Source organism: Phytophthora infestans, genomic scaffold, assembly GCF_000142945.1.
Source record: "Phytophthora infestans T30-4 supercont1.19 genomic scaffold, whole genome shotgun sequence".
NCBI classification, from domain to species: Eukaryota; Oomycota; class Peronosporomycetes; order Peronosporales; family Peronosporaceae; genus Phytophthora; species Phytophthora infestans.
Window position 1 is genome coordinate 98,624 of NW_003303740.1, and position 23,217 is coordinate 121,840.

Below are 23,217 nucleotides of genomic sequence, written 5' to 3' on the forward strand. Positions count from 1 at the left end.
TACAACCGCTCATACATGTATTCAATTCAAGCATTTATTTATACAACCAAGACCAGACAGAAACAAATGTTAAAAGGCATATTTACAAACTACATGCGAAGTGCTCTCTTTCGGCCCCTTGGCGGTCGAAGTCGAGTTTCTTAAAAAAACTACCGGTAGGCCGTTTGTCGTAAAAATAAAATCTCTCCGAGAAGTGTAATATTTTCGGCCTGAAAATTTCGTGCTGAAACCAAATAAATTTGTGGCAGAATTCCCGGGCCAACATTACCACGCCAAGCATTTTCATGGGTCCCGCACTCAGAAGGTTTTTTTACAACCGACAATGCGGCGTTTTCGCTGGCCAGCAGCACGCACTGAAGATCCTCTCTGAGGCCCATCACACGGCGCAGCGATATCTTGTCGTATGAGCCGCCGTAAGTGACTAAATATGTCAAGCGCAGCCGTTGAAGCCCAAGACACCACAATCCAATCTGCTGCCGGCACTGCATCGACGGATCTACTCCTTCCACATCCAACCCTTGTCCATAATGTCGAGCGCTTCCACTACAAGTAAAAGCCAACGCTCAGTCACCACCACTACGACGGCAGTAAATGCCGGCAAGCTTATATTCATCCCCGAGTTCGGAGGGCAAGGAATTCTATACTGGAAGGAGCTCCAGAAACTTTACACTGTATCCAAGACAAGCATCACGCGCACATTTATCGACGCCGCTGGCCAAGCGCTACTAAAGGAGTCCAGCTCGGATGAGGCAAAGGCCTCCGTCGCCTTCGAAGCGGTCATTGACCTGCATAGCTGGTTGCAGGTTGGAGACACACCTTCGGGCTTGACGATGAGCCACGTCTTCTTTAGTATGCCGCTGCTGGCGTTGACGCAGTGCGCCAACTATCTTAACTTCCTCGAAACTACGGGACTGACCCACGAGACCGTGGTCAAGAACTCCGCCACCGCCGTGGGCCACAGTCAGGGCGTAGTGAGCGCCGTCATCTTCTCGGCGGCTAAAACGGCCCAAGAGTTCGTAGATATCGGCGTCTCCGTGCTACGCTACATGTTCTGGCAGGGACTGCGCGCGCAGGAGACGTACCAGCACCAACTGACGCAATACAAGCAGGATGGCAAGAACACCGAGAATGCCGGTCCTATGCTGGCCGTACGCGGGCTCAAGAAGGAGCTCGTTCTCAAGTCCATCGAGGTCGTTAAGCGCCGCACTAAGTCGCCTGACCTACATCTCTCGCTTATCAACGCGTCCGACATGATGAACGTGACGGGCTTCCCGGCAACGCTGACTCTGTTGAAGCTGGCCCTAGAGGGTCTGTTCGCCAAGCCGGACGCCAACCAGACCCGCATTCCTCACTCACAGCGGAAACCCACAGGTTCGGTGTCATTCTTGCCGCTCTCGGCTCCATTCCACACACCACTGCTGACCGAGGCCAAGCCAAAGCTGTTGCAGGACGTGCAACGAGTCAAGTGCGTGATTAAGGGCAGTCAACTGCAGGTGCCCGTGTATGCTACCAACGCGAAAGCCACCAACCTCCAGACGGTGGACGACGTGGTCGATGAACTTATTAACATGCAGCTACTGGAGCTGGTGGACTGGACGGCGACGTGGGCAAAGATAGCTGAGCACCACTCGAGCGCCACGCACATTCTGGAGTTCGGCCCCGATCTTGGCGTAGCCAAGCTGAGCGACAAGGCTGCAGAAGGCCTGGGCATCGAATTGGTCATCGCGACTGCCAAGCACCCGGTTATGAGCTCCTCGACGACGTCTGCTCCCCTTGTCGGTCTGCAGCAGTTCATCGATGCTGCACCGACGTTCACGTCCGTCGAGGCTACGTGGGTGGAGAAGTTTGGCCCGCAAGTGACCGAATCGGGCAAGCTGGTCAACAGATTCACGCGCGCGCTGAACAAGCCGCCTGTTATGGTGGCCGGTATGACGCCGACCACCAGTTTAGAGGGCATCGACCTTGTTGCGGCCATCCAGAATGCTGGTTTCCACGGTGAACTGGCTGCGGGTGGCCTGTCGCGTCCCAACATCTTCGAGGACGCAGTGAACGAGCTCGTGTCAAAGATCAAACCCGGTCTCGGTATTGCGATTAACATGCTGTACCTGAACGCGAAGCAGTGGGGCTTCCAGTTCCCGATGGTGCTACGTATGCGTCGCAGCGGTGTGCCTATCGAGAGTATCACTATCGGTGCCGGCATTCCGACCAAAGAGCGTGCGCTTGAGATGATGTCGCAGCTGGAGGATGTGGGTACCAAGGTGGTTTGCTTAAAGCCTGGTTCTGTAGACGGCATCCACGCTGTGCTGGAGATTGCTGAGGCCATGCCGAGTATGACTGTGATGCTGCAGTGGACAGGCGGTCGTGCTGGTGGCCACCACAGCTTCGAGGACTTCCACGAGCCGATGGAGGAGACGTACGCGGCCATCCGTCGTGTGTCGAACGTGCTGCTGGTTGTTGGCTCTGGTTTCGGTAACTGGGAGAACTCGAAGCAGTATCTTACGGGTGAATGGAGTCTAGCTCGCGGCCACCTGTTCAAGATGCCGGCAGACGGTATCCTCATGGGCTCGCGCGTGATGGTTGCGAAGGAAGCTGCGACTGCACCAGAGGTCAAGAAGCTGCTGGTAGACACGCCTGGCATCGAATCGGAGCTGGAGTGGGAAACGAGCTACACGGGCGAGATTGGCGGCGTGATCACGGTCACGTCGGAGCTGGGAGAGCCCATCCACGTCGTGGCGAACCGCTGTACTCTGCTGTGGAAGGAGTTTGACGACAAGTACTTCTCCATCCCACGCGACCAGGTTGAGCTGGCCCTCCGTCTGAACAAGAAGGACATCATCACGCGTCTGAATGCCGACTACCAGAAGCCGTACTTCGGCTGCAAACGCAATGTGGAGACTGGCGAGAGTGTACCCGCTGATCTGGAGGAGATGTCGTATGGTGACGTGTTGACACGTATGATCGACTTGATGTACGTGGAGGTGGAAGGCAAGCCCCATCGCTGGGTGCACGACACCTTCTTCTCTCGTGTGAGCAAGTTCATCACGCGTACGGAGGAGCGATTCCGTCGTGAAAGTTCTGGTGACCTGTTCGACCAGTCGGAGCTCAAGGCGAACCCGAGAGGGACGGTGACGGCATTTATCACCAAGTATCCCCAGACGGTGTCAACTCTGCTGTCAGTTCCGGACTGTGACTTCTTCCTGGATCTGTGCCGCACTGGTGGCAAGCCCGTGAACTTTGTGCCTGCGATCGACACGGAGTTCAAGACGTGGTTCAAGAAGGACTCGCTGTGGTACTCTGAGGACTTGGACGCCGTTCCGGAACGTGACGCCCAGCGTGTCTTCCTCCTTCAAGGCCCCGTGGCCGTTCGCTACAGCACTGTCGTGGACGAACCCGTGGCGGATATCCTAAACGGCATTGCCACCGGCTTTGAAAACGTTGTGAAGGAAAGCGGCGCGGTTGCTGCTGCCACGGCTGCGTCTGCCAAGCAGACGGTGAACTTCGCTAACGTCGAGGTCACGGAGAGCGAAGGCCGCGTAGAACTGTCAATCTCCGAGGAGGAAAGCACTGTGCCTTCTGCTGACGAGTGGCTGGCTTCTCTTGCCGCGTCCGTGAGCGACAAAGAGTGGCTGAACGCGCTGATCTCGTCGACACACGTCGTAGAGGAGAAGAAGTGGCTCGCGAACCCGGTCCGTCAGCTTCTTGTGCCCCAGGCTGGCCAGAAGTACGTGGTTGATGCTGCTGGTATTCGTGTATTCGACAACTCGATCGACATTTCGGGACCTGTGGTCGAGATCACCAAGAAGGATGCCAGCATCTCAGTTGTTGTGAATGAAGTGCGTCCGGCCGTGACTGGCCTGAAGGCTGGTGTCGTGGCGCTGGAGATGGCTTTCCAGTACCACCCGGAGCTGTCCTGCTCCATCCACGCGGAAGGCAGCGGCTTCATCGATAAGGTTAAGGCGTTCTACGCTCGCTTCTGGGTGGCGGTTGAGGACAAGGAAGAGGAGTCGTGCAAGGCTGCATGCGAGGAAAGCGTCATGTCTCCTTTCACTGCTGAGTTCTCCATTACGGAGAAGGACGTTGTTGACTACCGTACTGCTCTGGGCCTGAATGACGACGAAGAAGGCGCTCCGGCTGACTTCTCGACGATCGTGTCGTGGCGTCCGCTGATCCAGTCGGTGTTCACAAAGGAGGTGAAGGGCAACCTGCTAGATCTGGTGCATCTGAAGCACTCGTACAAGCTGCTGTCGTCGCGCAAGGCTTCGGCCACGTTCCTGCCTGGCGACGATATCGTGAGCACGTCGAACGTCGGCAGTCTGCGCATCATCGACAGCGGCAAGATCGTGCACGGCGTGGCTATCATTTCTCGCAAGACGGTGGACGATCAGATGGTGGAGATGCTTGAGCCTCTCGTGGAGCTGCACAGCGAGTATCTGATCCGCGGCACATTTGATGACTTCAAGTCGACATTTTCAATCGACAAGTCGACGGACGCGTTCGTGCCCAAACGCCAGGAGGACGTAGAGATCCTGAAGACAAAGTCGTGGCTGAAGCCAGTAGATGGTGCCTCGGTGAACATCGGCGACCACCTATCGTTCGAGCTTACGACCAAGAAGCAGTACGCGTCGATCGGCTCGCTGAGCTCCGTGGAGGTGTCGGGTACACTGTTCCGTGACGAAGCGGGCTCGAATGTGGAGCTCGGCACAGTCGAGTTCAAGAGCAATGACGCGAACGAGAGTCCTGTTGTGGCCTTTTTGCGCCAGATGCAGCCTGAGGATGCCAAGGCCAGAGGCATGTTCTCGAACGGTGGCTTTCACATGCTGGAGAAGCCGCTGGAGATTAACGTCCCGACGAACGCTCTGGCGTACGCCGTGGCATCTCGCGACCTGAACCCGATTCATCGCTCCAAGTACGCTGCGATCCTGGGCCACCTGCCCCAGGGCAAGCCGATCATGCACGGTCTGTGGACGGCGACCAAGGTGCGCGATCTGGTGATCCAGAACTTCGGTCTGGGCTTCGACAGCAACGTGGTCGACTACGACGTCAACTTCGACGGCATGGTGTACCCGGGCGACAAGCTGTTCATGCAGGCTCGTCACATCGGCCTCGACAATGGCAAGAAGGTGCTGTCTGTTGAGGTTGTGAACAGCTCCGGTGAAGGCGTGGTAAGCGCGCGTGCTGTCGTCAAGCAGGCGCCAATGGCGTTCGTCTTCACTGGTCAGGGTTCTGCTGCTGTGGGTATGGGCATGGACCGCTACCAGGAGTCCTCAGTCGCTCGTGACATTTGGAACCGTGGTGACTCTCACCTACGCGAGACTTTTGGCTTCTCGATCCTGGAAATCGTGCAGAAGAACCCTAAGTCTATTACGGTGCACTTTGGCGGTAAGAAAGGCCTCGAGATTCGAGAGAACTACATGAAGCTGACTCGTGCCGACTCGGTCACGGGTGACGTTACGGCACTTTTTCCTGAGATCGACGAAGATACTGAGAGCTATAATTTCTTCGCATCTGAAGGTTTGCTATTCGCCACCCAGTTCAGCCAGCCTGCGATCGTGCTGCTCGAAAAGGCCATGTTCTCGGAGATTAAAGCCGCTCAACTGATTTCAGATGATGCTTACTTGGCTGGACACTCTCTGGGCGAGTACGCCGGTCTGATCTCCTTTGCCGACGCTCTAGCAGTTGAAGCCCTGATGGATCTAATGTTCCTACGTGGCATGATCATGCAGAAATCGGTAAAGCGTGACGCAGAAGGGCGTTCCGACTACGGGATGGTGGCTGTAAACCCCACCCGTGTGAGCCCAGATTTCTCTGAGGAAATGATGTACAAAATCGTGGACGGCATTGACGCTGCTTCGGGCAACTTACTGCAGGTTGTGAACCTCAACATTCAGCAGTGCCAGTATGTTGTTGCTGGTGATAATGTGAACCTGGAGACGCTGTCGCTGGCGCTGTCTGCCATCAAGACGCTGAAGTCAACTGCTGCTGAGGACGTGGAGAAGGTTATGGCCGACTCGTTGGCACAAGCTCGTGCCCGCAAGCACACGTGCGAGCAGACTGGCCGTCCGTTTACGCTTGCGCGCGGCCTGGCGACGATCCCGCTGGTCGGTATTGACGTGCCGTTCCACTCGCGTGAGCTGCTTGGTGGTGTGCCGTCGTTCCGTGCGCTGCTGCGTACCAAGTTCGACCCGCAGGTGCTGGAGCGCCAGCTGCCGCTTCTGGTGGATCGCTACATCCCGAACCTGGTGGCGACTCCGTTCTCGCTGAAGCGCTCATACTTTGAGGAGGTCTACGCTGCGACCAAGAGTCCGTACCTAGAGGAGGTTCTGAACCCCATGCAGTGGAAGTTGGCGTCGAAGGCTCAGCTCGCGCACTTGCTTGTGGTGGAGCTGCTGGCGTACCAATTCGCGTCGCCCGTCCAGTGGATCAAGACGCAGGCGCTGCTGTTTTTGAAAGGCGATGTTCGTCGCTTTGTGGAGATCGGCCCTGCTCCGACGTTGACGAACATGGCGCTGCGTACTGTCAAGGTTGGCGACTTCCCCGATGTGTCGCGTGAGATTTTGTGGTACCAGCGTGACCGCGAGGCTGTGCACTTCGAGGAGGAGACGGCCTATATCTCTGCTGCCGAATACGCCCGTGGTCTGGCTGCTGAGGTTGCTGCTGAAGATGCGAAGGTTGCTGCCGAGTCTGCTCTGAAGGTTGAGGAGGCCCTAGCTCCGGCACCGGTTGCTGCACCTGTCCAGGTGCAAGCTGCTCCGGTTCCTGTTCCCGCCGCTGCTGCTCCTTCGGCTGCCGATGCTCCGGTGTCCGCTCTCCACGTCCTGCGTGTGCTTCTCGCTGTGCGTCTGAACAGGGAGCTGACTAAGATCAAGGAAGAAACGGACGTCAAGACGCTGTGTGCTGGTAAGTCTGCTGTGCAAAACGAGATCCTGGGTGACCTCGAAAAGGAGTTCGGCGGCGGTGTTCCTGAGGGCGCTGGTGAGGTGCCGCTGAAGGAGCTGGCGTCCAAGTTCTCTGGCTACAACACGCTTGGTAAGGTGACGAATGGTCTCATCAACAAGGTGGTGGCGAGCAAAATGCCTGGTGGCTTCACGATGTCGAGTATCAAGGAGTACCTGGGCTCGGAGAAGGGTCTCGGTGCTGGACGCATGGAGAGCGTGCTGGCTCACTCTCTGCTGCTGGCCCCGCAGACTCGTTTCAAGAGCGACGCGGACGCGCGCAAGTGGCTGGACGAGAGTGTGAGCGGCTACGCTTCATTCGCTGGCATCTCGCTTGACCGTCCGACGATGGCTGCTTCGCCCGGTGCTGTGAGCATGTCCTTCAACCCTGCCCCAGTGTCGATCCCGACGGTGACTGACAAGCCGGTGGAGGCCAAGCACGCTCTGCTGGTCATGCTGGCAGCCAAGTTTGGCAAGGCTTTCAGCGAGGTTCCGGAGACTGCAACCATCAAGGAGCTGTCTGCGGGCAAGTCGGCCGTGCAGAACGAGATTGTTGGCGACTTGGAGAAGGAGTTCGGCTCTGGCCCGGATGATGCAGCGGAGATGAAGCTGACTGAGCTAGCCGGCAAGTTCCCGGACTACGCGTCGCCGGGCAAGGTGACGAGCGCTCTGATTGCTAAGATGCTGGCGAGCAAGATGCCTGGCGGTTTCAGTTTGTCTGCCATCAAGGAGTACTTGTCTAGTGAACGCTGCCTGCCGAGCAGCCGCATCGAAAGTGTGCTGCTTCACGGTCTCACGCAGAACCCGAAGGCGCGTCTGACCGATGACGCGACGGCGAAGAAGTGGCTAGACGGCGTCGTGGATGACTACGCTAAGCGCGCTGGCATTGATATCCCGTATCTGTCGAAGCTGGGAGGCATGATGGCTGGTCCGGCGATGGGCCAGCAGGTGATGCAGTCGAGCTCGCTGCCCAGCGACTTCGAGAAGCGCTTGAAGACCATGATCGCGGACCAGATCGACGTGCTCAACTCGTACCTGGGCGAGGACCAGTTGGACTGGCACCGCAAGATCGAGACGGAGATGGACATGCGCGAAGAGATGGAGTCTTCGATGTCGCAGTGGGTGACGGAGCATGGAGAGTTTTACAGCACTGGTGTTGTTAGCAAGTTCGACACCAAAAAGGAGCGTCAGTATGATAGCTATTGGAACTGGGCTATGCAGGACGCGATGGAGCTGTACCACCGCGCTGCGGCAGCAACCAAGGACCTGCCTGTGAGCGAGGTCCTTATCACGCACCTTCGCAATCGCGCTACACCGGAACTTGTGCGGTGCCTTCAATACTATGCAGCGCGTGCTGAGAAAGAAGATCGTACTGACATCGCACGGTCGCTCACGGCTCTTGTGATGAACGTGAAAGAGTGGCAAACTGCCAGACCTGTGACCGTGCAACGCTTTGAACCAACCAAGCCTCAACTTCAAATTCTTGAGAACGGTCAACTCGAGTACAGTGAGGTTGCTCGGTACGGCGCAGTGGACTCAATCAACTACGTTGAGGAGATGGCTCGTGGGCTCGAGTACAACTCTTTGATTAAAACTGGAGAGTTTGGTGTGTCTAGTATCGAGAAGAAGGCTGTCGGATATGAACCAAACCCCGCCGACAACGGCAGTACGACAAGCGACGATCTTGACAGTGATGAGGTCGACAGCGGTGAAGATGATGAAGCTTCACTTGAGGAATCAACGGATACCGACGATGCTGTACCGACTGATTGTACTATGAAAGAAACACTGGGCGATTCTCTTCGCAGACGCGCGCAGCTGGAGTCAAATCAGCACTCTATAGTGCACTCGCCTTCGTTGCAGTACCGTATGAACAGAATGCTGAAGAAGACTGTGCTGCCGCATGTGCATGTTCGCAAGCCGTCTGACGTGGACCCAACGATCCGTTTGTATGACGTTGAATCAACCTGCGTGCTGCTGTCGTGCATGCGTGAGATGGCCTCGACGGGTATCTCGTTCGCTGGCAAGGTGGCATTGCTGACTGGGTGCGGTAAGAACTCCATTGCCGCTGAGATCGTCAAGGCGCTTCTAGAAGGTGGCGCCACGGTGTTCGTGACTACGAGTAGCTTCAGTATGACGACGACCGGCCTGTTCCGTGAGATCTACGACCAGCACGGCAGTCGTGGTAGCCGTCTCATCGTACTACCGTTCAATCAGGCGTCTAAGGTGGACGTGCAGAGCCTGGTGGCGCACATTTACGACGTACACAAACTGGATCTGGACTTCGTGATTCCGTTTGCAGCTCTATCGGAGGTCGGACGCACGATCACGGACATCGACTCGCGTTCGGAGTTGGCCCTCCGTATCATGCTGACGAACACGATGCGTTTGCTGGGTGAGGTTGTGACGGCCAAAAAGGCTCGTGACATCACCACTCGCCCTGCACTTGTGATCCTGCCCATGTCGCCGAACCACGGCAACTTCGGGGGAGACGGTCTGTACGCCGAGTCGAAGCTGGGCGTGGAGAGCCTCATGAACAAGTGGTACTCGGAGGGCTGGGATGATCAGCTTTCGATCGTCGGCGCCATTATCGGCTGGACGCGTGGCACGGGCCTCATGTCGGGCAACAACGTGGTTGCTGCCGGTGTCGAGAAGATGGGAATGCGCACGTTCAGTACGACAGAAATGGGTTTCAACCTAAGCGCTTTGATGCACCCAAAAGTTGTGAGGCAAGCAGCGCAGACGCCGATTATCGCAGACCTAACCGGTGGGATGGCACAAGTGAGCGACTTAAAGGACCAGGTGGACTCTATTCGTGCCGATATCGTGAAGAAGTCGAAGCTGCAGGCTTCTATCCATGCTGCACTGGAGAGCGACAAGAAGCTGCTGGCTCTGCCTTCGAAGAAGCAGGTGGCCACTCCCAGCTCGAAGACGTTTGCTCCTCGCGCCAACATGTCGAGCTACTACTGCAACTCGTTCCCGAAGCTGTCGGGTGTGGCTGATCTGTCTGCCTCGAAGAAGCAGGCGCTGCTGCGTGGCATGCTGGACCTGCGTCAGGTTGTGGTCGTCACGGGTTTCGGTGAAGTAAGTCCGTGGGGTAACGCGCGCACGCGTTGGGAGATGGAGTCGTACGGCGAGTTCTCGCTGGAAGGTTGCATCGAGCTGGCGTGGCTGACCGGCCGCGTCGTGTTCGACAAGGGCAACTGGGTGGACGCAAAGACGAAGGAGATCGTGCCGGAACACGAGGTGAAGCCTCGGTACGAGGAGGACATCCTGAAGCACTCGGGTATCCGTATCGTGGAGCCCGAGCTGTTTGACGGCTACGACCCAAAGAACAAGATGGTGCTGCACCAGGTGGCCATCGACAAGAAGATGTCGCCCATTGAGGTGGCTGACCGTGAGGAAGCTCTGCAGTTCCGCGAGGAGCTGGGCAAGGAGAACGTGGACATTTTCCAGAACGCGTCGGGTGCGTGGATGATCCGTCTGCGCAAGGGCTCTGTCCTGAACATTCCTCGTGCTCTCAACTTCGACCGCTTTGTGGCTGGTCAGATCCCGACCGGCTGGAGTGCTGAGCGTCTGGGTCTATCGAAGGATCTGGCGGAGTCGGTGGATCCTACCACACTATACGCGTTGGCGGCTACAATGGATACGTTCGTCGCAGCTGGCGTGACCGACCCGTACGAGTTCTACCAGTACGTGCACGTGTCGGAGGTCGGCAACACGTCCGGCGGTGGTATGGGTGGTTTGCGTTCGCTGACACAGATGTACAAGAACCGACTACTGGGCAAGCCTGCTCCGAGTGACGCGCTGCAGGAGACCTTCATCAATACGCCTCCTGCTTGGGTAAACATGTTACTGCTGAGCTCTTCCGGCCCGATCAAGACTCCCGTTGGTGCTTGTGCGACGGCTGCTGAGTCCGTCGACATCGGCGCAGAGACGATCAAGAGTGGCAAGGCTCGTATCTGCATTGTTGGTGGCTACGATGACTTCGGTGAGGAGGGTGCTTTTGAGTTCGCTCAGATGAAAGCTACTAGTGACTCTGTCAAGGAAACTGGCATGGGCCGTGAACCCAAGGAAATGTGCCGTCCGTGCTCGACTACGCGTGGTGGCTTCATGGAGAGTCATGGTGCGGGTATGCAGCTGCTGATGGACGCTCAGCTTGCTCTGGAAATGGGTCTGCCGATCTATGGTATCGTCGCGCTGACCAGCACTGCAACAGACAAGAACGGCCGATCCGTCCCAGCACCTGGCCAGGGTATCTTGACGACGGCGCGTGAGTCATCGGATAACACGAAGCCGTCGCCTTTGCTAGACGTGGAGTACCGTCGCCGCCAGTTTGACGATGAACTTGAGAGTATTGAGAAGTGGTGTGCTCGTGAGGAGGATCTAAGCAACGGTGACGAATCCCGTCTAGCTTTCGTTGAGAGGAGGAAGTTGCGCAAGGTACAAGCGGCGCAGGCAACTTGGGGCAACGATTTCTACTGTGGTGAAGCGAATATTGCTCCTCTTCGCGGTGCGTTGAGCGTGTGGAACCTCGACATCGATGACGTGGGTGTTGCCAGCTTCCACGGTACGGGCACCAAGGCTAACGACAAGAACGAGAGCGAGGTGACGCACAAGCAGATGGCTCACCTGGGTCGCTCTCCAGGGAACCCGCTGCCTGTCATCTGCCAGAAGAACCTGACGGGCCACCCCAAGGGAGCGGCAGGTGCTTGGATGCTCAACGGATTGCTGCAGGTGCTCAACTCGGGCTTGATCCCAGGCAACCGTCAGCTGGACAACACATGCGAGACCCTGCGCAAGTATGACCAGCTCGTGTACCCGAACCGTAGCTTCCAGACCATGGGCGTCAAGGCCGTGATGATGAAGAGTTTTGGCTTCGGTCAGGCCAGTGGTGAAGTGCTGTTGGTGCACCCGGACTACCTGCTGTCTACGCTGCCAGCTGACGAGCTCCAGCACTACTCGGCTCACCGCGAACAGCGTCTGATCAAGATGAACACGCACACACAGAGCGTGATCACCGGCAAGCATTCGCACATTCAGGTGAAGAACGAGGCGCCGTACTCGTCCGCGCAGGAAAGCAACGTGTATCTGGATCCTACGGCTCGTGCCAAGTACGACGTGACGTCCAAGACGTGGCAATTTGGCGGCGCGGACTCCCTGACTGCGGAGGAAAATCACCGCCCGCGTGCTGAGAAGTGCGCGAAGAAGGCAAAGGCTGCTGTGGAAGCGGCGTCGTCGACAAAAAGGACCTCGGACGCGCACGAGGCTGACTCATCCTCGACGCTGTTGACTGCCATCAACCAAGCGGCGACGGACCTGGGCCTGGCGTCCAAGAACATGGGCATGGGCGTGGATGTGGAGCCCGTGGCCACGTTCGAGAACTTGAACGGCCGTGAGGACTTCATCCGCCGCAACTTTACGGACCAGGAGATGGCGTACTGCTACAGCGCGTCTCACCCGGCCGCGAGCTTCGCCGGTCGCTGGGCTGCCAAGGAGGCTGTGATTAAGGCCATTTCCAGCTCGGCACCGACTGAGCCGAACCTGTGGAAGGGTGCTGGCGCTCCACTCTGTGAGATCGAGATCTGCATGACGGCATCTGGCGCGCCGTCTGTGTTGCTATCTGGTTACCCGCTGCAGGTGTTCAACCGCTTGGGCTTGTGGAAGCTCAGCGTGTCAATTAGTCACTCGGGCGATTTCGCTGTGTCTCAAGCAGTGGCCAAGTTCCAGCACGAATAGATCCAAAGAATTTGCATGTTTGTATATTGTTTCATGTTGTACGCGAACTAAATCGAATGAATTTATGCACTAGCAACATAGTTGCCGCTTTGTTAATGGGCAACTATTGGTAGCACCACCAGTAATCACAAGACACGATGTGCTATCGAAGATGGCCATGACGTTGACCATTACAGCCCACACAAGCGAGAAGGACAGGTAAAATATCGTGAGTCCACCCAGCAACTTGTTGTATCCGCCAGTCCGCAAGAGTTCTTGAGTCTCTCGCTTCTGCTTGGGTAGCAACAGCAGAAAGATCCAAGACACAACCACGCGTTGCATACAATGATAATCGTGTATGTGATGTCGACGTGAATGCAATCCACCACTCTCTCGTCTAACGTACAAATGGGTTTATTATTGGCTAGCTTACAAAAAATGGACGTCGCAAATGAAATCAGAGCAGTGTGCAGGAGGGTTCTTGATGGTTTGTGGACCGGGCCGATTGCGCTTCTTTGCTGTCTGGTCGCTATCATCTTCTCTTCGCTACCAGCGAGTGATGCTAATCGCCAGCGAGTGGATTGAAAAAACACTGTTACAACGGACCTAAAATGTGCTCTAAAATGTCCTTATTGCTCTAAACAAATTGGAGAAATCCTATTGGGGTCGTAATTTTAAATAATTCATTTTTGGGAGCCGTTTGTTTAATTTGATTACGGAAATCACCGTGTTTTGTAAAAATCTAGTTGAGCTCTGTATCCACGTGCACCTGATCATTAAAATCCCCGCTTTACATGGGTTAGTCACAAAAGCTTTTGTGAACAGAACCTGTTTACATGGAACAGTTTGGATTTTACAAAACACGGTGAGCTGCGCTACTAAACTCCAATAATACGGCCTCCGAAAAAAGGCCCCGAAAACGATTTTTTTAGAATACGACGCTGAAAAAGGATTTCCCCCAAAACGCTCGATGGATTAAAATTGAATTGGTAGTATTAAAACGTTTATAATAATAATTGTTTATACCCTTTGGTGTATTTAGCAATGATGAAAATGACGAAGGTATGTACTCTGCGTCTCCACCTTATCCATGTAAAGCTGATGATGCTGTGTCGGTAACTGTACACCCATTATTTGGGGCAGCGTGAGGCGCAGCAATTTGATGAGCAGCTCATGAGTGCATACGAGACATCAATAGCTGGAGCACAAAGCAGTAGTAACAGATTAGTTAGTTGATGTCAGTCTCATTCCAGATAGATACTAATGAATAGGAGGAGCGCAAGATGTGAGTGGTTGTGACTATGAGGGAGAAGGACAGATCCGAGAAGGACTCCGAGGAGCTTCTCAAGAAAGGATCGTGACCATCATTTGGCCTCCCTTGCTTACTGTTGTAAGCCGGAGTAGTCACTGAGAACTGAAAGGGGGTTTTGCCTGCGGGCCTTCCCCGATGAAACACAACTAGCCTCGACTCCATCACTTTTAAATTCTCACTCTGAACAACAAGTCCTTCATCCTAACTACACGACACGCCCGACACCAAAGACAAGACAAGACAACTCTTAAGTGCGGACGAGATCATCACTCTCGTAGGTTCTGAGCCCAAAGCGTGGTATTAAGTATTTTGGTGCAATTGTGGCGAGGCTTTGTGCTTGTGGTAAGGACAAAGAAGTTGTTCAACACCAACACCGGGCACATCCAGCATGTCGACGAGCTCAGGTGGCCAGCAACAACCAGCAGTTGGTCAACAGCAGAATCAACAGCAACAGAACGCGCAACAACAAGGAGCTAACGGTGGAGCCAGAACGAGGCGCGTGTGTGGCTCGAAGTTACCGAAGTACACGAAAGCTGGAGGTTTCGACCTCTATCATGCCCAAATCGAGGGATATCTTGCTCAGCACGGATGTTGGCAAGTTATAAGTGGCAACGCAGTAGACGATCCAAATGACCCTCAATGGATAGAGAGGAACCAATTTGCGCGTTGTGCCTTATTATTTGGCATGCTTCCGAAAGATTCGAAGAAGGTGTGCAGAATGGCAACTGCTCGAGAAATGTGGACATCTTTTGAGCAGGCTAAAACAAAGCGTGCATACGCAAGTGAAATTCGCCTTCGGCGAGATTTGTATGCTGCGAAATTCACTCCTGGTGATGACATGGAAAAATATCTCGAGCGACTCGACGATTTGAGACGTCAATTAGCCAACATGAATGCTGAAGTTACCGACAACGAAATGGTTAATATCGCTCTTCAAGGGGTAGTTGATTCACATCGAAATGTAGTTCAAATGTTTAATCGAAACAACAATGGTGGTGTTGCCCCAGACTTGGCTACATTTGTAAATGTTTTGCTTGGAGAAGCTGAGACGGACAGGGCATGCGCTGCTAATGCAAATAATCAAGTGGAGACTGTGCCAGTAACAAAGGTGATGTCCCAGCGACCCGCCATACAAAACACGAAGAAGCGATTTAGCAAGAAAGGTGGCAGTGGCAAGAAAGTGACACAAGAAAATCGGAAGTGCTTCTTTTGTAGGAAGAAAGGTCATCTGCGAGCAGATTGTTATGGCCGGAAGGCGCTGCAGAAGAAGAATGGTTCCAGCTCCGACGACACTGTCGATCATGAAGGCAGAGAAGTAACGTCAATGAGAATAATTTGGTCTGGAGAACTTGGCGATACTGACAATCCGCCAGTGGCTATACGTATGGCGCGGCCTTCGGACAAAGTTGGTTTCGAAGTAGACCCAGTACATGATTGGATGCTGGATAGTGGTGCAGGTGCACATGTATGTGTCAACGGAGCTTCATTCAGTAAATTGGTCAAGGATCCTTTATTAACACTCGATTGGCAAGGTGGACTGAAAACTAATGAGCTTTCTGGGCCAAATAAACTGGTAATACTTAATGGGAAAGAAGTGGAATTGCCTGAAGTTCGTTATGTACCTGAAGGAGTGACTAATTTAATTAGTCAGCGTCTGTTAGAGCAATCAGGATGGAGACCATCATATTCTGACACAGACAACGAGCGACTACGATGCAAATACTTTGACAAGGACGGAATTCATCTTGAATTCAAGAAGAAAGATGATGGATTCTACTGGATGAAGGCGAGCACTATAGTATCAGTAGCAATGATGGCTGTTCGACATGGTAAAACGTTGGAAAACAGTGCCGTCATGAAATGGCATTTGAAACTGGCACATCTCAACAAAGCTGCAATGAAGAAGATGGTAGTGGATAAACTTACCGAAGGTATGGAAGGACTGAGTCTGAATGATTTCAAAAGGACGCCACTCAAATGCATTGCATGCGATGCTGCAAAGATGAAAAGAATGTCTTTCAAGCGCCAACAAGGAAAACGGTCGACAGAGTGTGGTGCACGTTTGATGTCCGACGTCTGCTATGTCGATATTACAACACCTGGAGGAGCAAAGTATTTTCAATTGGTGCAGGATGAGGCTTCTCGTTTCAAATGGGTCTTCCTGCTTCAGAAGAAGAGTGAGGCCGCAGAAAATGTTATGAATTTGATTCGTCAAGTTGAGAAAGACTTCAAAGTTAAGATGTTCTCGTGTGACCAAGGAGGTGAATTTTTAAATCGAGCGTTGACTACCTTCTTTCGCGAACAAGGAATAAAACTGTTGACGACAAATGCTTACACCCCGGAGGAGAACTGTTTGGTGAAAAAGCTCAACGGTAAACTTCTCAGCAAAGTTCGAGCGATAAGGGAAGCAGCGAATTTACCAGCGTGTTTATGGGGTGAAATATTGCACTATGTGGTGCACGTGGACAACAGAAGCGTGACTAAAGCCCTGACGAATATGACACCGTACGAGAAGTTGTGGAGCCGTAAACCAGATATGAAAGACTTGAAGGTATGTGGATGTGTAGCATATCATCATTTGCCAAAGGAGAACAAGTTGGAAATGCGAGCCAAACCTGCAAATTTTCTTGGTTTGGCCGATTCAACATTAGGATATCGACTTTTGGACCTCCAGACAGGAGAAATTCTCCAGCGCAGATCGGTTCAATTTCATGAGGATGTAGCTGTGGGAGGAGATTATGTGGAAACGCTACTTGGTCAGCGATACTATGTTAAAAACACTGCTGCACCTCTTGAAATTCCCTACGTCCGGCTTCCTGTCAAACGTGTAGCAGTGTTAGATAACATGCCACAGGCAATTGAACCATCAGTGGTTAATGTTGACCCACAGGCAATTGAGCCATCAGTGGTTCATGCTGACGAAGAAGAGAAACGTCCTGTGTCTATTGATGACGATGTAAGCATGAGTAGCAGTGACGAAAGTGAGTGGGAGTGCGTTGAGACGATTGAAGCTGATGGCGGAGCATGTTGTGCCACTAATGCTCCAAGCCAAAATGTGAACTTAGAATCACAGACTGTTCAACCTGGTGGGAGTGTGATAGTTGACGGTGGACATGCTGCTACAGCTCCGCGTAGATCTGGCAGGCAACGCCGATCGAGCAATAGATATAATCCCAATATATGGGTGATGTCAATGACGCTGATGCAGTGCATGCTGATTGGAGTCGTCAATGATATTCTGAACCCCACAACGCAAAAAGAAGCTCTAGCGTCAGAGCATGACGAAGGCTGGCGCCATGCAATGGATTTGGAGTATGAAGCGTTGATGAAGAACGAGACTTGGGATCTAGTGCCACGTTCGAAACAAAGGAAAGGTCGACGTCGGGCAAACATACTAACATCGGTGTGGGTCTTGGTGGTGAAAAGAAACGAGAAGGGAGAAGCTGGCAGACGGAATGCAAGGCTTGCTATACGAGGTTTTTATCAGAAGTTTGGAATTGATTATATCGCTACTTACTCTCCTGTTGTCTGAATTGAGTCGGTTCGTCTGGTCATGCTGATGGCTATGCTACTGGGTTTAAAGTGCAAGCATGTCGATTTTGTGACAGCCTTTCAAAATGGTGAACTGGTTGATGTAGTAATTTTACATGGATCAACCTAGGAAAGCCGAAGATGGAGCGGACCGTGTATGCAGACTACGCAAAGGTCTTTATGGATTGAAACAAGCGTCGAAGATATGGAATGATACACTACACAAAGTCTTAGTGAAACTTGGTTTCGTACAGTGTACGTTTGATGCAGGAGTGTATTGGAGACGATGTCAAGGACGTGTGATGTTCCTTACAGTGTACGTTGATGATATCATAATTGCCGGGATTCCAAATGACATTGAAGAAGTCATTTTACAGCTTGCAGCTTGGTTTAAGCTGAAAGATTTGGGTCGAGTGCGACACCTTCTTGGAATGGAAGTAAACTACATGCCTGGACGAATGGTTTGCCTTTTCCAGACGGCGTACATTGAGCGGTTAGCAGATAAGTTTGGCCTGCAATCAGCAAGATCAGTTCGTTCACCACAGTTTCATCATGAAAAGCCTACTAAGATCGAGACGGAATTGACCAAGATCAACGACCCAGCATTTCCCTACAAAGAGATCGTGGGATCACTACAGTATCTTGTTGCTTGTACAAGACCTGATTTGGCTCATGTAGTGAGAGCTTTGGGCCGATATATGAGTGCCTACAGCATTGAGAACTATCGAGCGGCACAGCGAGTAGTGCGCTACGCATTGGCTACAAAGAATATGGGATTGGTGTATCGAGTGAATTCTGAGTCTGTTGTGATGGATGCATTTTGTGATGCGGACCATCAGTCGTGTCCGGAAACGAGTAGATCTGTGACAGGATACCTTCTACGTCTACATGGCAACACGTGGATGTGGAAAAGTAATGGTCAACGCCGTGTGACGTAGGACACATGCAGTTCTGAATTGGTTGCATGTTGCGAGTGTACTAAGATGGTTGTATGGGCAAGAGAACTTGTGCTGGAACTGGGTTTTAGTGGTCAAGAGCTACAAGTACCGATTCACTGCGACAACCAAAGTGCTATCGCTGTAGTGGCATGCAACGGCAACACATCGAGAGTGAGACATATGGCAACGCATGCACATTTCATCAATGAGTATATTCAAGCAAAGGAATTGGATTTGGTGTACGTGCAGAGTACTGAAAATCTAGCTGACATTTTTACTAAGGCGCTAGGTCCTGCAGAGTTTGAGCGTCAGCGAAGTCGGCTCAATGTGGAAGACGTACCTAGTGCTTGGGCTAAGGTTGTGGCCTCTGCTCGAGAGCACGCAGTCTTGAAAGACGTCGAAATGGAAGAAGCCTGACAAGCATGATCGCAGCTATTCCGGACGGTATTGTTGTGCTAGTGAAGGGATAGTATCGGATCTGGTATGGAGTGGGAGTACGAGACATCAATAGCTGGAGCACAAAGCAGTAGTAACAGATTAGTTAGTTGATGTCAGTCTCATTCCAGTTAGATACTAATGAATAGGAGGAGCGCAAGATGTGAGTGGTTGTGACTATGAGGGAGAAGGACAGATCCGAGAAGGACTCCGAGGAGCTTCTCAAGAAAGGATCGTGACCATCATTGGTCCTCCCTTGCTTACTTTTGTAAGCCGGAGTAGTCACTGAGAACTGAAAGGGGTTTTTGCCTGCGGGTCTTCCCCGATGAAACACAACTAGCCTCGACTTCATCACTTTTAAATTCTCACTCTGAACAACAAGTCCTTCATCCTAACTACACGACACGCCCGACACCAAAGACAAGACAACTCTTAAGTGCGGACGAGACCATCACTCTCGAAATTAAAACGTGTTACTTCGAAGTATAATAATACTGTACTTCGAAGTAATTGTTTATACCCTTTGGTGTATTTAGCAATGATGAAAATGACGAAGGTATGTACTCTGCGTCTCCACCTTATCCATGTAAAGCTGCTGATGCTGTGTCGGTGAATGTACACCCAGTATTTGGGGCAGCGTGAGGCGCAGCAATTTGATGAGCAGCTCATGAGTGCTGCACACGGCTTCAGCATCCATCAGCTGATGGAGCTTGCGGGACTCAGTGTGGCTGCCGCAATCGGGAAGCAGTTCCCCAATACTGAGGAATCAACAGCTACGACTGGTAGATTCAAGCGTGTATTGGTGGTTGCAGGCCCTGGTAACAACGGGTCAGACTAGAAACTGGGAGATATTGAGAACGTGGACTGACAATTAATTTCCCTTTGTCCTATAATAGAGGTGACGCGTTGGTAGCAGCGCGTCATTTGGTGGTAGGTTCTCTTATTGTGCCGACTATTGTGGTTGGTTCGCGTGTATTGATGGTGTTCGTTGCAGCATTTCGGCTACACGCTGAGTATCTTATACCCGAAGCGCAGTGCGAAACCTCTTTTCCAGGTTTTGACTGGCAATTTTGCTTTGATTTTGGTGAGGTGTTGATCGAAAGCTATCAAATTCGTTACTTTTCGATAGGGTCTGGTGACGCAGTGTGAACAGTTAAAGATCCCATTCATTGAGCAGATTCAGGACGCGTACAGATGAGATGGCCCTTATTTTTTTTTCAGTGATAGTGTTGATCATGTGGTGGTTGGTATGTGCAGCTCGGCTGTAGATGCCGCGTACGACTTAATCCTGGACGGCATCTTTGGATTCAGCTTCTGTGGGAGCATTCGCCCCCCATTTGATCACGTCGTTGGAACTCTCCAAAAGTGCCAGACTCCGATCGTCTCCATTGACATTCCGTCGGGGTGGCACGTTGAGAAGGGTGCGGCTCGAACATGAATCTTTCTCAGATCTTCTGCTACTTTTTACATGATCTCAGTTTTCAATGTGTGTGTGTTTTTTTAAGGGAACGAAAATGGAGTCGGCTTGGAGCCACAGATGCTGATCTCGCTGACAGCACCGAAACTCTGCGCGAAGTTTTTTACTGGCCCTGAAAAGGTTCACTATGTCGGAGGTCGATTCGTGCCCGAGTAAGTTTGTTTTCGCTAGCATGATGGAGCTACCAGACCCACCAAAAAAATTGTGTCGTTTGTAGATCGCTGGCTCAAGAGTTCAATCTGGATCTGCCCGAATACCCCGGTGTGGAGCAGTGCGTGAAGCTGCCAATTCCATATTGAAGCCAACAAGGGTCTCGTGCGTGACTGCGAGTACATGAACTCGGCTCCTTCTTGTAAAGTTGACACTTTTTCAGCTTTCGAACACGATCAACAAATAGTTTTTGTAATCCAATTAATGCCACTGCACTGCAGCTTGCAGCACTTTAACTACATGTCCATGTCTGTTTACCATCGTCGTGATCGTCTCGTCTCAGTACGAAGTGCGCAGTCAGTAGATGCCCGACTTATCACGATTTCGCTGCCATGCAGTTATTGGCTCTTTGCACGCGTCTTTTGAAAAGTAATTGGCCAACGATAGATCACCCACACGCCTGCAATTAGTCGATAGGCTAGTCATTGCACTCTCCACACGCTCACTACAGAATGTAGTACAGTAGTCGGTGACAGCGACACGAGCTTCTTCTTGGTCCTCCAAGGACCAAGGCATGGCCTCGGTGGAAGCAAGAAAACATGTCTTCATGTCGACACTCAAAACACCGAGACGTAAATTATTGGCAGTCGGAAAGGATACCGTGAGCTCTTCCATGTGTTACTAGTATATTACGTCTACATCCAAGGGCCTGGCTCACAGAGTGACTATCGAATTTCAAAAGAACAACATCAGCAGCTGTATCACCTGACAAGGTCCCGTCTTCACCCTTGCTTGGAGATGAGTTTGACGTGATTCACTTCAAATTCATCTCCAGCATTTAGTACTACATGTACTAGATGTTATCTGCACCACCAGTGCTACAGTCATTCATCAATCTGCCAGGTCCTCCTCAAGTGGCAAACCCAATATGGCAGGACCAACAAAGAATCCTGAGTCTGCGGTACGATTGTCGTTGATCAGTGCCAATTCGCAACCAAAAGACTTGGAAGAAGGAGACTATGTCGGTGTCAAGACTCCAGAGCAGAGTGGATACTCGGATCATGGCGCTCTACGTCCTGGAGGTGATCCGACCATTACGAGCAGAGCCAACATTGGACTGTTGTATCAGTACGCAGTTGTGGGCTTCATCTCCGGTGTACTTCCGTCCACGATCTACCCGCTCCTTCAGATGTACCTGAATTGTAGTGGAGCACAAATGGCCACTGCATCGACTTAAGTGTCGCTTCCTTCCAGCTTCAAGGTGTTTTTCGGAATCCTCTCGGATTGCTTCCCCATCTTCGGCAACCGACGTCGTCCGTACATGGTCATCGGATGGTCTATCTCAGTGGCCATGCTTCTCGTGATGGCATGCATGCCCATTGGCGATCCGTACTATACGGAAGCTTCGGATCGCTACGTCGATACACCCCTGAGATCGAAGCTCGAATCAACTACGACGCTCCGTCCGAAGCAGGTAAATACGTCATTCTTATGTTCTTCGCCGCAGTTGGGTACGTTCTCTCGGACGCGAGTGCCGACGCGATTATGGCAGGTTTGGCTCAACAAGAGTCGTTTGCGAGACGAGGAAAACTTCAAACCATGACGTACACAGTACAGACGTTCGTGACGGTGATCAGCTACCTGCTTGTCGGCTTTTGCTTCAATGGTGAGGAGTACGGTGGAAATTTCGACTACTCGCTGAGCTTTCCCGAGCTTATGGGGATTCTTACAGTTCTCACAGCCCCGACAATCCCAATCACCTGGATCTTCATTAAGGAAGACCAACTGGAAGTACCTCCGGACTTAAAGGACTACATGGTGGGCTTATGGAACCAGATCTGTAAGCGAGCAGTGTTCCAGGTCATCGCAGCCTTGTTCTTCTACACTTTGATCTGCAATATCTCGTACACAGCGTACTCGCCCATTCAATCGTACATGGTGAACGTGACCCCCATCAACAGCACGCTCGGAGACGCATTGAGCTATCTCTTCTACATGTTCGGTATGATGGCTACATCCAGATGGGGTTTGCATTGGAATTGGCGAGTGATGATAATCATCACGGGCATCATCTTGATCGTTATCGACGGCACCTGCAACCTCCTCATCGTCTGGAACGTGTATCGCAGTCAATGGTTTTGGCTCGGTCCGCCTATTGTCGCCCAACTTCCCAATGGTATCAGCTTTATGGTCAGTACCTTGGTGATCGTAGAGCTTATTGGTGAAGGTTACGAGGGCGCTATGTACGGACTCATGACTACGATCTCGGGCATCGCGTCTTCGTTTGCGACGTCGCTCACTGTCATCATCAACAACCCGTTCAATATCACCAACGAACGCGTGCAGGAGGACGATCATTCCATTCACGTGGACATCACATACACGATTATTATTGCATACAGCGCGATGGTTGTGTCTTGGATCTTTCTGCTGTTGCTGCCCAAGCAGAAGCGAGAGACTCAAGAGCTCTTGCGGACTGGCGGATCGAACAAGTTGCTGGGTGGACTCACGATATTTTACCTGTCCTTCTCGCTGGTGTGGGCTGTAATGGTCAACGTCATGGCCATCTTCGATAGCACTTCGTGTCTTGTGATTGCTGGTGGGGACGGGTGCTAAGTTAGCACTGCTAACTAAGTGGATGTTGATAATTCATAAATTCCTTCAATAAAGTTAGCGTAAGTTGTACGGTACAACATCTACAAGCATGTCAAGTATACAGGATAC

The 23,217-nt window shown here is 52.3% G+C and overlaps 3 protein-coding genes across 3 annotated transcripts; all 3 read left to right on the top strand.

Moving 5' to 3' along the window:
- Positions 1 to 527: 527 nt before the first annotated feature.
- PITG_10922 (fatty acid synthase subunit alpha, putative) lies at positions 528 to 12,690 on the top strand (the record flags this gene model as incomplete). Its single annotated transcript, XM_002901678.1, has 1 exon — positions 528 to 12,690. The coding sequence occupies one exon, from the start codon at positions 528 to 530 to the stop codon at positions 12,669 to 12,671; it is 12,144 nt and encodes a 4,047-aa protein (XP_002901724.1).
- Positions 12,691 to 19,533: 6,843 nt separating this feature from the next.
- On the top strand, positions 19,534 to 20,499 carry PITG_10923 (apolipoprotein A-I-binding protein, putative; the record flags this gene model as incomplete). The annotated part of the gene is made up of 7 exons (XM_002901679.1): positions 19,534 to 19,590; positions 19,660 to 19,694; positions 19,763 to 19,796; positions 19,861 to 19,920; positions 19,996 to 20,054; positions 20,124 to 20,287; positions 20,372 to 20,499. The coding sequence occupies 7 exons, from the start codon at positions 19,534 to 19,536 to the stop codon at positions 20,497 to 20,499; spliced, it is 537 nt and encodes a 178-aa protein (XP_002901725.1).
- Positions 20,500 to 21,421: 922 nt separating this feature from the next.
- On the top strand, positions 21,422 to 23,109 carry PITG_10924 (folate-Biopterin Transporter (FBT) family; the record flags this gene model as incomplete). The annotated part of the gene is given in 3 exon segments (XM_002901680.1): positions 21,422 to 21,695; positions 21,732 to 21,910; positions 21,928 to 23,109. The coding sequence occupies 3 exon segments, from the start codon at positions 21,422 to 21,424 to the stop codon at positions 23,107 to 23,109; spliced, it is 1,635 nt and encodes a 544-aa protein (XP_002901726.1).
- Between the last annotated feature and the right edge of the window lie 108 nt (positions 23,110 to 23,217).